This window comes from Tamandua tetradactyla, chromosome 4, assembly GCF_023851605.1.
Source record: "Tamandua tetradactyla isolate mTamTet1 chromosome 4, mTamTet1.pri, whole genome shotgun sequence".
Classification (NCBI taxonomy): domain Eukaryota; kingdom Metazoa; phylum Chordata; class Mammalia; order Pilosa; family Myrmecophagidae; genus Tamandua; species Tamandua tetradactyla.
In genome coordinates, this window is record NC_135330.1 from 5,103,665 (window position 1) to 5,119,113 (window position 15,449).

The window sequence follows — 15,449 nt, forward strand, 5'->3', positions numbered from 1 at the left end:
ATTCAAAGCAATCTAGGCCTTTTCTATCAAGCATCTCACAATTCTTCCAGAATTCTTCTCCTTATCCATCTGTAAAGCCATTCCAGCATATTTGCTATTTGCAATTCATATCACCCCACTTCTCAGTACCAAAATCTGTTTTGGTTTGCTAAAGCTGTCAGAAAGCAGTATACCAGAAATGGGTTGGCTTTTACAATGGGGATTTATTAGTTTACAAGTTTTCAGTTCTACCACCATGAAAATGTCCCAGTTAAGGCATCAACAGGAAGATACCTCTTCTGAAGAAAGGCCACTGGCATCCAGGATTCCTCAGACAGATAGCAAGGTACATGGCAAGTATTTGCTTGTCCTTTTCTCCAGGGTTTTGTTGATTTCAGCTCCTGGTTCCAGTGGCCTCCTCTCTGAGCTTCTGTGGATCCTCTCTTACCACCTCTGGGGTTTTCCTCTCTAAACTCTATCTTTCCTTTGTCCTCTCATAAAAGACCCTAGTAAAAGAATTAAGACCCACTTTGCATAAGCTGGGTCACGTCTCAATTGCAATAACCTAGCCAAAGGTCCCACTCACAAGAGTCTGTACCCATAGGAACAGATTAAAAGAACATGGATTTTTCTGGGATAAATAACAGCTTCAAACCAGCACAATCACAAAGATGGAAATGAAAATGCCCAGGAAGGTTTAAGAGCAGATTGGAACTGACAGAAGAAAGAAAGTGACCTCAAAGACAAGACACTTGAAAGGAATCAGGCTGATGAGCAGGAAGAAAATAGAATTTTCAAAAGTAAAAATAGTACACCATCAAGCACACCTATATACACATTATAAGAATCCCAAAAGAAGAAGAGGGGCAGAAGGAATAGTCAAAAAAATAATGATAGAGAACTTTCCAAACTTAGCAAAAGACACAAATATGCACATCCAAGAAATAAAACAGGATAAAATGAAGAAAATTATAGCCCATCATATATTGATCATACTACTGAAGGCAAAGGACAAGGAGAAAGTTTTGCAAAAACTGAAAGAGAAAAGCATCATATTACATATAAGGGAGTCCCAATTAGATTGAGTTCTGATTTCTCATCAGAAACCATGGAGGTAAGAAGGTATTGGGTTGAAATACTTAAAGCAATGAAGGAAAACAACTGCCAACCAAGAATTTTATATCTGACAAGACTTTCTTTCAAAAATGAAGGAGAGGGCAGTAGCAGCAACCGGGAGAAGGTGGTGATGGTTGCAACAGCAGTGTTGGAGATGATGGCACAACTGGTGGCAGTGTGCAGGGACAGAGAGGAGGGGTTCCCCTTCGAGAGGAGACAGATTCCCCTCTACATCAACGATGTCCTCACGATGGTGATGGACTTTCCTGACAATGCGTTAAACCTCGATTGGCATCAGAACAATGGTGCACAACTAAAGCAGTTCATTCAGTATGCTAAAGCAACAAGATCTCAGTATTGCCATGGTGGTGACATCACATGAAGCCTGAGTGCACTTTCTCAACTCGTCTTGTGTACTGGTTGTTGTCACAGCATGGAGCACCTCTTTTCCCAGCTTGTAGAGTCTGGAAATCCTGCCTTTGAACCCCCGACAGAAGGGCCAAAGGGAGTCCTATCTGTTACTCAAGGCAGCACAACTGATGCATAGAAGCTTTAAACATTATTTTATGTACATGGGCCCAAACTAAATGACAAGATAGATACTATTCCAAACAGTAAGACAAACAAGAGATGTTAGCTGCACTCCTTAGATACACACAAACCAAAACCTTTGGGAGTTTGTGGATGGATGTATGGGAACTAATGTCCCAGGAATGCAGGGATGACGTAGTTTTAATTGACTCTAGCGGTGCTTTAGAAACATTTCTGCGAAAGCACAGGTTTTGCACTGATTATAAAAATAAAGTCCTGTGAGCACACAATATCCTTACTGGGGAACTAGATTGCAGCAAAGAGAAGGGTTACTGTGCTACACTTTACAAAGGCTTATGGTGCTGCCCACATGAATGACACATGCCTGTTTGCTGTGAAACAGATTTTACTGCACATCTTTTGGGTCATGCTGAGCCAGAGTTCACAGGAGGATGAAGAGAACAATAAGCTAAAACAATAGATAAAGCTCAAGAAGAAGTCCTGACTTGCCTATGAATTCATCTTTTTGAAAGACTGCATGGAATCTGGCAAAAACTGCAGGCAGAAGAGGAGACAAGGCAGATGCTTTTCTATCTTGGTGTTGATGCTCTACACAAGAGATGACTGTAGAAAAAAGTACAAGGTATTAGCTGACTGGAACAACTTTGTGAAGAATTTTCAGAGGAGGAAGAGAATGCAAGCAAGAAAAGAAATGCCAAAAACGGAAGACAGACGAAAAAATAAACGTGTATGTGATTCCTGCTCCCTTACAAACAGCAGATGAAAAGGAAATAAGCCAAAAGAAGGAAACAGACTTCATAGAAAATAGCTGCAAAGCTTGTGGCAGCACTGAAGATAGTAATTTGTTACCAATGAAAATACATCAGGTACCTGCCCTAGCAGCGGCAATCTTTTGGGGTCCCCTAAAATAAAGAAAGGCTTATCTCCACATTGCAATGGTAGTGATTGTGGATATTCGCCTAGCATAGAAGGGAGTGAAACAGGTTCTCGAGAGCGTTCAGACGTAACCTGCACAGAGGGCATCTGTAATCATGATAAACATGGTGCTGACTCCTGTGTTCATCATTGTGAAAACAGAGAGGATGATAGCCGTAGTTGTGTCAAATGCTGGGCAAATTCCAAAGAGAGTAACACAAAGGGAAAAACAAAAAGAAGAAAAAGAAAAGCAAGATGTTAAAATGTGATGAACATATCCAAAAGCTTGGAAGCTGTGCTGGTTTGAAAGGATGTATGTACCCTAAAAAAGCCATGTTTTAATCTTTTTTTTTTTTTTTTAATTTAGACAAGTTTACTTTTCTTTCACATGGATAATATGGGCTTTAAATAGCCATACCTACTTAACAGAGAATGTTAAGTAGCTCATCTATCCTTTTTTTTATTATTAATAAAAAAAATTAACACAACATTTAGAAATCATTCCATTCTACATATGCAATCAGTAATTCTTAATATCATCACATAGATGTATGATCATCATTTCTTAGTACATTTGCATCGATTTAAGAAAAGAACTAGCAAAACAACAGAAAAAGATATAGAATGATAACAGAGAAAAAATAAAAATAATAATAATAATACAAAATAAAAATATATATATTAAAAAAGGAAAAAGAAAAGAAAAACAAAAAACACAAACAAACAAACAAAAAAAAAACTATAGCTCAGATGCAGCTTCATTCAGTGTTTTAACATAATTACATTACAATTAGGTAGTATTGTGCTGTCCATTTTTGAGTTTTTGTATCCAGTCCTGTTGCACAGTCTGTATCCCTTCAGCTCCTGTTTTAGTTTGCTAGCTGCTGGAAGGCAATATACCAGAAACGGAATGGCTTTTAAAAAGGGGAATTTAATGAGTTGCTAGTTTACAGTTCTAAGGCCGAGAAAATGTCCCAATTAAAACAAGTCTAAAGAAATGTCCAATCAAAGGCATCTAGGGAAAGATACCTTGGTTCAAGAAGGCCGATGAAGTTCAGGGTTTCTCTCTCAAGTGAGAAGACACATGGCAAACACAGTCAGGGGTTCTCTCTCAGCTGGAAGGGCACATGGCAAACACGGCATCATCTGCTAGCTTTCTCTCCTGGCTTCCTATTTCATGAAGCTCCCCGGGAGGTGTCTTCCTTCTTCATCTCCAAAGGTCGCTGGCTGGTGGACTCTCTGCTTTGTAGTGTTGCTCTCTCTGAATCTCTCTGAATCTCCAAAATATTTCCTCTTTTATAGGACTTCAGAAACTAATCAAGACCCACTCAAATGGGTGGAGACATGTCATCCCTAATCCAGTTTAACAACCTTTCTTAACTAATCACATCAACCAGGGAAATGATCTCATTATAGCTTCAAATATACAATATTGAATAGGGATTATTCTACCTTTAAGAAATGGGATTTATATTAAAACACGGCTTTTCTTAGGGGGCATACTACTTTCAAACCAGCACAGCTCCAATTACCCATTATCTTACCCTGATTCTAACTCCTGCTGGTCTCTGTTACCAATGACATATTCCAAGTTTATTCTCGAATGTCGGTTCACATCAGTGGGACCATACAGTATTTGTCCTTTAGTTTTTGGCTAGACTCACTCAGCATAATGTTCTCTAGGCCCATCCATGTTATTACATGCTTCATAAGTTTATTCTGTCTTAAAGCTGCATAATATTCCATCGTATGTATATACCACAGTTTGTTTAGAAACTCCTCTGTTGATGGACATTTTGGCTGTTTCCATCTCTTTGCAATTGTAAATAATGCTGCTATAAACATTGGTGTGCAAATGTCCGTTTGTGTCTTTGCCCTTAAGTCCTTTGAGTAGATACCTAGCAATGGTATTGCTGGGTCGTATGGCAATTCTATATTCAGTTTTTTGAGGAACCGCCAAACTGCCTTCCACAGTGGTTGCACCATTTGACATTCCCACCAACAGTGGATAAGTGTGCCTCTTTCTCTGCATCCTCTCCAGCACTTGTCATTTTCTGTTTTGTTGATAATGGTCATTCTGGTGGGTGTGAGATGATATCTCATTGTGGTTTTGATTTGCATTTCTCTAATGGACAGGGACATTGAGCATCTCTTCATGTGCCTTTTGGCCATTTGTATTTCCTCTTCTGAGAGGTGTCTGTTCAAGTCTTTTTCCCATTTTGTAATTGAGTTGGCTGTCTTTTTGTTGTTGAGTTGAACAATCTCTTTATAAATTCTGGATACTAGACCTTCATCTGATATGTCGTTTCCAAATATTGTCTCCCATTGTGTAGGCTGTCTTTCTACTTTCTTGATGAAGTTCTTTGATGCACAAAAGTGTTTAATTTTGAGGAGCTCCCATTTATTTCTTTCTTTCTTCAGTGCTCTTGCTTTAGGTTTAAGGTCCATAAAACTGCCTCCAATTGTAAGTTTCATAAGATATCTCCCTACATTTTCCTCTAACTGTTTTATGGTCTTAGACCTAATGTTTAGATATTTGATCCATTTTGAGTTAACTTTTGTATAGGGTGTGAGATACGGGTCCTCTTTCATTCTTTTGCATATGGATATCCAGTTCTCTAGGCACCATTTATTGAAGAGACTGTTCTGTCCCAGGTGAGTTGGCTTGACTGCCTTATCAAAGATCAAATGTCCATAGATGAGAGGGTCTATATCTGAGCACTCTATTCGATTCCATTGGTCGATATATCTATCTTTATGCCAATACCATGCTGTTTCGACCACTGTGGCTTCATAATATGCCTTAAAGTCCGGCAGCTTGAGACCTCCAGCTTCGTTTTTTTCCCTCAAGATACTTTTAGCAATTTGGGGCACGCTGCCCTTCCAGATAAATTTGCTTATTGGTTTTTCTATTTCTGAAAAATAAGTTGTTGGGATTTTGATTGGTATTGCATTGAATCTGTAAATCAATTTAGGTAGGATTGACATCTTCACTATATTTAGTCTTCCAATCCATGAACATGGTATGCCCTTCCATCTATTTAGGTCTTCTGTGATTTCTTTTAACAGTTTTTTGTAGTTTTCTTTGTATAGGTTTTTTGTCTCTTTAGTTAAATTTATTCCTAGGTATTTTATTCTTTTAGTTGCAATTGTAAATGGAATTCGTTTCTTGATTTCCCCCTCAGCTTGTTCATTGCTCGTGTATAGAAATGCTACAGATTTTTGAATGTTGATCTTGTAACCTGCTACTTTGCTGTACTCATTTATTAGCTCTAGTAGTTTTGTTGTGGATTTTTCCGGGTTTTCGACGTATAGTATCATATCGTCTGCAAACAGTGATAGTTTTACTTCTTCCTTTCCAATTTTGATGCCTTGTATTTCTTTTTCTTGTCTAATTGCTCTGGCTAGAACCTCCAACACAGTGTTGAATAATAGTGGTGATAGTGGACATCCTTGTCTTGTTCCTGATCTTAGGGGGAAAGTTTTCAATTTTTCCCCATTGAGGATGATATTAGCTGTGGGTTTTTCATATATTCCCTCTATCATTTTAAGGAAGTTCCCTTGTATTCCTATCTTTTGAAGTGTTTTCAACAGGAAAGGATGTTGAATCTTGTCAAATGCCTTCTCTGCATCAATTGAGATGATCATGTGATTTTTCTGCTTTGATTTGTTGATATGATGTATTACATTAATTGATTTTCTTATGTTGAACCATCCTTGCATACCTGGGATGAATCCTACTTGGTCATGATGTATAATCCTTTTAATGTGTTGTTGGATTCGATTTGCTAGAATTTTGTTGAGGATTTTTGCATCTATATTCATTAGAGAGATTGGTCTGTAGTTTTCTTTTTTTGTAATATCTTTGCCTGGTTTTGGTATGAGAGTGATGTTGGCTTCATAGAATGAATTAGGTAGCTTTCCCTCCACTTCGATTTTTTTGAAGAGTTTGAGGAGAGTTGGTACTAGTTCTTTCTGGAATGCTTGGTAGAAGTCACATGTGAAGCCGTCTGGTCCTGGACTTTTCTTTTTAGGAAGCTTTTGAATGACTGGTTCAATTTCTTTACTTGTGATTGGTTTGTTGAGGTCATCTATTTCTTCTTGAGTCAAAGCTGGTTGTTCATGCCTTTCCAGGAACCGTTCATTTCATCTAAATTGTTGTATTTATTAGCGTAAAGTTGTTTACAGTATCCTGTTATTACCTCCTTTATTTCTGTGAGGTCAGTGGTTATGTCTCCTCTTCCATTTCTGATCTTATTTATTTGCATCCTCTCTCTTCTTCTTTTTGTCAGTCTTGCTAAGGGCCCATCAATCTTCTTGATTTTCTCATAGAACCAACTTCTGGTCTTATTGATTTTCTCTATTGTTTTCATGTTCTCAATTTCATTTATTTCTGCTCTAATCTTTATTATTTCTTTCCTTTTGCTTGCTTTGGGGTTAGTTTGCTGTTCTTTCTCCAGTTCTTCCAAGTGGACAGTTAATTCCTGCATTTTTGCCTTTTCTTCTTTTCTGATATAGGCATTTAGGCGAATAAATTTCCCTCTTAGCACTGCCTTTGCTGCGCCCCATAGGTTTTGATATGTTGTGTTTTCGTTTTCATTCACCTCGAGATATTTACTAATTTCTCTTACAATTTCTTCCTTGACCCACTGGTTGTTTAAGAGTGTGTTGTTGAGCCTCCACGTATTTGTGAATTTTCTGGCACTCCACCTATTATTGATTTCCAACTTCATTCCTTTATGATCCGAGAAAGTGTTGTGTATGATTTCAATCTTTTTAAATTTGTTAAGACTTGCTTTGTGACCCAGCATATGGTCTATCTTTGAGAATGATCCATGAGCACTTGAGAAAAAGGTGTATCCTGCTGTTGTGGGATGTATTGTCCTATAAATGTCTGTTAAGTCTAGCTCATTTATAGTAATATTCAGATTCTCTATTTCTTTATTGATCCTCTGTCTAGATGTTCTGTCCATTGATGAGAGTGGTGAATTGAAGTCTCCAACTATTATGGTTTATGTGTCTATTTCCCTTTTCAGTGTTTGCAGTGTATTCCTCGCGTATTTTGGGGCATTCTGGTTCGGTGCATAAATATTTACGATTGTTATGTCTTCTTGTTTAATTGTTCCTTTTATTAGTAGATAGTGTCCTTCTTTGTCTCTTTTAACTGCTTTACATTTGAAGTCTAATTTGTTGGATATTAGTATAGCTACTCCTGCTCTTTTCTGGTTGTTATTTGCATGAAATATCTTTTCCCAACCTTTCACTTTCAACCTATGTTTATCTTTGGGTCTAAGATGTGTTTCCTGTAGACAGCATATAGAAGGATCCTGTTTTTTAATCCATTCTGCCAGTCTATGTCTTTTGATTGGGGAATTCAGTCCATTAACATTTAGTGTTATTACTGTTTGGATAATATTTTCCTCTACCATTTTGCCTTTTGTATTACATATATCATATCTGACTTTCCTTCTTTCTACACTCTTCTCCATACCTCTCTCTTCTGTCTTTTCATATCTGACTCTAGTGCTCCCTTTAGTATTTCTTGCAGAGCTGGTCTCTTGGTCACAAATTCTCTCAGTGACTTTTTGTCTGAGAATGTTTTAATTTCTCCCTCATTTTTGAAGGACAATTTTGCTGGATATAGAAGTCTTGGTTGGCAGTTTTTCTCTTTTAGTAATTTAAATATATCATCCCACTGTCTTCTAGCTTCCATGGTTTCTGCTGAGAAATCTACACATAGTCTTATTGGGTTTCCCTTGTATGTGATGGATTGTTTTTCTCTTGCTGCTTTCAAAATCCTCTCTTTCTCTTTGACCTCTGACATTCTAACTAGTAAGTGTCTTGGAGAACGCCTATTTGGGTCTACTTTCTTTGGGGTGCACTGCACTTCTTGGATCTGTAATTTTAGGTCTTTCATAAGAGTTGGGAAATTTTCAGTGATAATTTCTTCCATTAGTTTTTCTCCTCCTTTTCCCTTCTCTTCTCCTTCTGGGATACCCACAACACATGTATTTGTGCGTTTCATATTATCATTCAGTTCCCTGATCCCCTGCTCAAATTTTTCCATTCTTTTCCCTATAGTTTCTGTTTCTTTTTGGAATTCAGATGTTCCATCCTCCAGTTCACTAATTCTATCTTCTGTCTCTTTAAATCTACCATTGTAGTTATCCATTGTTTTTTCCATCTTTTCTACTTTGTCCTTCAATCCCATAAGTTCTGTGATTTGTTTTTCAGACTTTCTATTTCTTCTTTTTGTTCAGCCCATGTCTTCTTCATGTCCTCCCTCAATTTATTGATTTGGTTTTTGAAGAGGTTTGCATTTCTGTTCGTATATTCAGAATTAGTTGTCTCAGCTCCTGTATCTCATTTGAACTATTGGTTTGTTCCTTTGACTGGGCCATATCTTCAATTTTCCTAGCGTGATCCGTTATTTTCTGCTGGCGTCTGGCCATTTAATCAGATTTCCCTGGGTGTGGGACCCAGCAGGTTGAAAGATTTTCCTGTGAAATCTCTGGACTCTGTTTTTCTTATCCTGCCCAGTATGTGGTGCTCGTGGTGCTCGTCTGTCTGCGGGTCCCACCAGTAAGAGATGCTGTGGCTCCTTTAACTTTGGGAAACTCTTGCTGTGGGGGAGGGTCGCCAACCGAAGCGGCTTGGGGGAGTGCCAATCTGAATCTCCCAGCCGGCCTGGGAATCCGCGCGTTGGGGGGGGTCGCCGGCCGCCATGGCTTGGTGGAGTGCTAATTCAAATCTCCCAGCCGGCCCGAGAATCCGCGCGTGGGGGGGGCGCCAGCCTCCGCGGCTTGGGGGAGTGCCGGTCCAAATCTCCCAGCCGGCCTGGGAAGCCAAGCGTGGCGGGGGGCGCCAGCCGCCACGGCTTGAGGGGACCACCTGTCCAATTCTCCCAGCCGGCCCGGGAAGGAGGGAGGGAGGGACTCCGTCCACCAGCCGCCCCGGCCCGGGGAAGTGCGCGCCCCTCGGTGATCTTACCGCAGCGGATTCTCCCAGCCAGTTCAGCCGTTCCAGAATGGGGTACGCTGTCTTTTTGGTCTCTGTCGTGGCTCCAGGAGCTGTTCTGTACCGTTTCTATTTCTTTAGTAGCTGTTCTGGAGGAGGAACTAAGACCCGCGCGTCTTACTAAGCCACCATCTTCTCCGGAACTCTATCCTTTTTTTATCCTTGGTTCAAGAAGGCCGATGAAGTTCAGGGTTTCTCTCTCAAGTGAGAAGGCACATAGCGAACACAGTCAGGGCTTCTCTCTCAGCTGGAAGGGCACATGGCGAACACAGCATCATCTGCTAGCTTTCTCTCCTGGCTTCCTATTTCATGAAGCTCCCCGGGAGGCGTCTCCCTTCTTCGTCTCCAATGGTCACTGGTTGGTGGACTCTCTGTTTCGTGGTGCTGCAGCATTCTCTGCTCTCCCTGAGTCTCTCTGAACCGCCATGCTTTAATCTTAATCCCATTTTGTAAAGGCAGCCATTTCTTACAACCCCTATTCAGAATTGTATGTTTGAAACTAATTAGATCATCTCCCTGGAGATGTGACTCAGTCAAGAGTGGTTGTTAAACTGGATTAAGTGGAGATGAGTCTCCACCTATTTGGGTGGGTCTTGGTTAGTTTACTGGAATCCTATAACAGAGGAAACATTTTTGAGAATGTGAGAGATTCAGAGAGAGCAGAGAATGCTGCAGCACCATGAAGTAGAGAGTCCATCAGCCAACGACCTTTGGAGATGAAGAAGGAAAACGCCTCCTGGGGAGTTTCATGAAACAGGAAGCCAGGAGAGAAAGCTAGTAGATGATGCTGTGTTAGCTATGTGCCCTTCCAGCCAAGAGGTAAACCCTGACTGTGTTTTCTACGTGCCTTCTCACTTGAGAGAAAAACCCTGAACTTCATCGGCCTTCTTAAACCAAGGTATCTTTTCCTGGATGCCTTTGATTGGACATTTCTACAGACTTGTTTTAATTGGGACATATTATCAGCCTTAGAACTATAAACTGGCAATTTATTTAATTCCCCTTTTTAAAAGCCATTCCGTTTCTGGTATATTGCATTCTGGCAGCTAGCAAACTAGAAAGAAGCTGTATTACAAATTCAGATAATCGCAAGACCTCAGGAAACACTGTGTACTCAGTGATTCACTGTGACAAAACCAAAAATGCATATCCTGAAAGCTGTTGCAAATCTGAAAAGGCTGGGCAGCCACTGCCTTGGTTCAAGCAAAGGAAAAATGTTCCACAATTTGTACAACTTACGGAAATGTTATTTGGTCCCGATTCTGCAAAAGGGCCAAGGGCTAAGCTGAACTCCTTGATGAGTCAGAATGTACTTCAGATGAGGAAATCTTTATCTCACAAGATGAAATACAGTCATTTATGGCTAATAATCAGTCTTTCTACAGCAACAGAGAACAATACCTACAACATCTGAAGGAGAAATTTAATAAATATTGCCACTTAAATGATCACAAGAGGCACAACTGTAGTGGCTGGGTGACAACAGCTAGAGCAAATTAAATAAATAAAATAGCTCGCCTTTCAATGAAACACTCAAGATGACTACTGCGCCTTCTCTTTCAAAACACTCTTAATTCAGCAACTTACGCCAAATTTTTGTCTTAAATCAATGTGATTCTTTCTTGATTTGGGAGACAGTAGCGGTAATCTCCTTAGTTTGTATTTTCTTCAGGCCTGTGTCTTTAGTTGCACGGCTGCACACCTGCTATATGATTTAAGCCATCTCTTTTCATTAAATGTTTCTCTTCCTGTGAGACTCACTAATGCAACTTGGTGGCAAAAAGTAATGTTGTACATATACTCCTGTGCAGAAATGACAATGAACTGAATATATCGTTTTACAAAGTAGGCATCCACTTGCAAATGTTTGGATGTAATGTTAAAGTGCAATGTGCACAATTTAAAATAAAGAATATTTATTAGTATGCATAGCAAAAAAAAAAAAGAGGGAGAAATTAAGACATTCCCAGATAAACAAAAGGTGAAGAAGTTCATTGCCACTAGCTCTACCCTACAAGCAGCGCTAAAGGGAATTCTTCACACTGAAAGGAAAGAACACTAGATAGTGGCTCCAAGCAGCATAAAGATGTAAAGATCTGTGGGAAGGGTAACCATTTGGATATTTATAAATCCAGTAGTATTTTAGTGTACTGTTTGATATATAACTCTACTTCTTGCTTCTTACATGTGCTAAAATGCAGATGCATAACAAGTAATGATAAATCTATGCTTTGGGACATACAATGTACAGATATAGATGGTAACAAGTACAAAAAAAAGAAGTGTGGGGACAGAGGGTGTATTAATCAGGGTTCTCTAGAGAAACAGAACCAGCAGGAGATATCTGTAAATACGAAATTTATAAGGGTGTCTCACGCAACTGTGGAAATGGAAGAGTCCAAAATCAGTAGGGCAGGCTGTGAAGATGACAGCTCCGATGAAGGGTCTGGACGAACTCCACAGAAGAGATTCGTTGACTGAAGAACCAGTGAAAAAGTCTCTCTTCTTTCTTAAAAGTCTTTGACTGACTGGATTACCTTGATGGGCAGGGGCACTGGGTGGCAGGCAACATTGTGAATGAATCTGTGGGACACTGGGTGAGGCAAAAAAAGCGAGAAACAACAGAACAATTATTGTACGGTCTCCTTTAGAAAATGCTTATAAGAAAATAGGGGCCTAGATTGTAAGCTATTATAGCAGTCACATTTAATCCAGAGTGGTAATTATTATTTCTGGATTTTTAGGGGCTATTTTATAGATGTACAGCCTGGTATTTAGAAGTAAGAACAAAGTCAGTCAGGTCAAGATTAAGGTAATTCAGAACACAGGGAAGGAAGACATTGTCTATATTTTAAAACATCATCTACTTTTAGAGGTCAAAGGAAAAAGGGTTTATTTTGTCCAGAACCTAAATAGCTCATAATCTAACTCAACCTGTCTGGACAGATCATTTAAACAATCTAAACACAGGGATCCCAGAATAAGAATGAGAGTCTTTAATCCTGTGTATCTTAAAATAATGCCTGGATACATTCCAGAATATATTAAGCAGATAATCAAAAGGTATTGGCAAAGTCCCTTGAGGGATGGGAGAAAAAAATATGAACTATTAAACTTTACCACCAGGGAGACCCCTGATACTGTGGCAAACATTAGGGACACCCAAATCAATAGGCCAAGCTTTTGATCTTGAAGCTTACTCTTGTGAAGCTTATGTATGTATCAGAGATTAGCCTACCTATAGGTAGGCTAAAAGCAGAGTTACTTCAGGAGGACCTCTTTTGTTGCTCAGATGTGGCCTCACTTTCTCTAAGCCCAACTCTGTAAAAGAAACTGTTGCCCTCTCCCCATGTGGGACATGACATCCAGGGGTGGAAGTCTCCCTGGTGATATGGGAGATGACTCCCAGGGATGATTCCAGACCCGGCACTGTGAGATCAACAATTCCATCCTGACCAAAAGGGGGAAAAGAAATGTAACTAATAAAGTATCAGTGGCTGAGAGAGTTCAGATAGAGTCGAGAGGCTACGCTGAAGGTTGCTATTAAGCTGGCTTCAGTTAGACATTGCTACCTATCATAACTTGCCAAACTAAAACCATTCCAGCCAATCTTAAAGAACACCTAGGGCAATATATAAGATTCTACAAAGGTTCCATGGACTAGGGTAACTTTCCAAAAACCTACAACCTTAAGATGGGTCCCTGGACCGGATAAGTCCTGAAACCTAGAGGACCAGCCTTTCCAGAACATCAGCTAGTTCTATCTCCCTACCCCATATTACTGACAGCCCCTTCCAACATGAAAAAGCTAGAATGGGTATAGCCCAAATACCCCTAAAGAATGGAAGAAAGATCAAAGGTGATGATAGGGTTATACAGAAAAGATAGGGTTTAACAAACTAGTATGATTGCTGAATCATTATATTGATATTTCTTTTAGTCTCCAGTACCTTACAGCAACTAGAAGTAAAAACCTAAAATTGTGGAATTGTAACCCATACCAAAGTCTGAAACCTATTGTATAACTAATCATTGCACTGTGCTTTGAAATTTTTTGCTTTTCTGTATATATGTTTTGTTTTGTTTTTTCACAAAAAAGAAAAAAGAAAGCCTATTGTGGTGATAAATATATATATATATATATATATTTTGGAGCAGCTAGAAGGGAAAATCTGAGATGATGGAATCGTAGCCCATAACAAACTCTGGGATCTGTCCTGTAACTTACTTGTTGACGAGCACTTTGAAAATTAAAAAAAAAAAAAAAAAGCAGCAGTGAAAAAAGTCTCTCTTCTTCCTTAAAAGTCTTCATCTGATTGGATTATCTTGACAGGCAGAGACCACTTTAGTTGATCACAGATGTAATCAGCCACAGATGCAATCAACTGACTGATGATATAATAAACCAGCTTTCCAGCTTATCAACCAGCATGAAATACCCTTGCAGCAATGGCCAGGCCAGTGCTTGCCTAACCAGACAGCTGGGCATCATCACTTGGCCAAACTGACACCAGAACCTGACCATTCTTTTCAAACCAAACATGATTATTACATATTTATACATACATATAAATGATTTTTATATATTATATATAAATTTAAAATTATGTTAAATTTTAACCCCTCAGTAACTAAAAGGAAAATAGATGAGATCAATATCTAGAGAGAAAAAGAGATGGTATTCAATATGGCACAACCTAAAAAAATCAAATAAATACAAAAGTAGGCATTAATGGAAGCATCAAGGGACAAAAAAAGTATAAGACATTAACAAAGGCTAAATAACAAAATGGCAGAAGTAGTCCTGTATTATTATCAGTAGTGAGTTTAAATGTAAATGGATTAATGTTCCAGTCAAAATTCAGAGATCAGCAGAATAGATTTAAAAAAAGCATGATGCAATTATTTGTTGTCTGCAGGAAACTCACCTTAAATTCAAAGATACAGTTTCACAAAGAGTTCTACAGAAAGACTTAAATATACAGAACTGTCACTAAAAATCCTTAAAATCTGTTTATCAAAATGTCAGGATAGCTTGTGTCTAGAAAAAGCTAAAGGGGCAGGTTGTGGGAAAGGATATGTTACATGAAAAAGTAAAACGATACGTTTCAGGAATAATTTTTACTTTCCATGTTGCAATTTTTTTCTTTAGGAGTCACAGGAGACTTTGAACTTAAAATTACTCATCAAAATCAGAAAACTCAAACAAAAATGTAAGAAAAGGACCAACAGCATCTTTAAGAAACTTGAATTTTCTCTTTCCACTCTACGACCTAAATGGCAGTTCTCTACCTTCAACACGCAGCGGACACAAAAGTGGTGACTGTCTGAGCGGCCTGATGGGACACAGCCTCAGAAGGAAATCTGGTATTTTTCTGATTTGGTTCTCATTAAACTGCTTTAACAAGTAAAATGCCAGTTCCTGTGGCCGAAATTTTATTTTATACACGTATTTTTTTTTCCCTGAGGGCAATCTTACTCAGACTTCATCTTAATGTAGCATTAAAAAAGATTTACTAAATGGGTTCAAAAGCCAGAGGCACATAGCTATTCAACTTACCCTATATTAACCATACTCCACAAGACAGAAAGGCCACTAACACCTACCCTAACACACACACAAAAAACACATCTTTTTTACCTTTTGCAGGTCATATCAGTACACAGTCCCATGAATTAAAGCAGTTTCGCTTTATATACTTAGTTTTTAAATTACTAAAAGCAAATGTCACAAATTAAATATGAACAGTGACCACTTATTTTTATAATGGGGATAGGAAAGAATAGTCAGTGAATTTTCCAGTAAATGAATGAATGGGATGAACACCTCTATTCTCACATTTTAAAAAAACAGGTAAGAGATGAGAACT

General features: G+C 38.8%; 1 protein-coding gene and 1 pseudogene across 3 annotated transcripts in view; one reads left to right on the forward strand and one right to left on the reverse strand.

The window, feature by feature from the left end:
- Nucleotides 1-15,449, reverse strand: part of LOC143679809 (uncharacterized) — a 113,843-nt gene that overhangs the window by 77,867 nt on the left and 20,527 nt on the right. Inside the window, exon 2 of one of the 3 annotated variants that reach the window (XR_013173952.1) lies at nucleotides 11,956-12,172. Coding sequence is in view for 1 of the 3 variants with exons in the window: in XM_077156131.1 (XP_077012246.1) it covers nucleotides 11,961-12,172 (212 nt within the window). In the remaining 2 variants the exon portion in view is untranslated. Of the gene's footprint in view, nucleotides 1-10,588; nucleotides 12,173-15,449 lie in introns of those variants that run through there. The other 2 variants (XM_077156131.1, XR_013173951.1) reach the window with 2 other exon arrangements.
- On the forward strand, nucleotides 1,106-11,163 carry LOC143679810 (gametogenetin-binding protein 2-like; annotated as a pseudogene).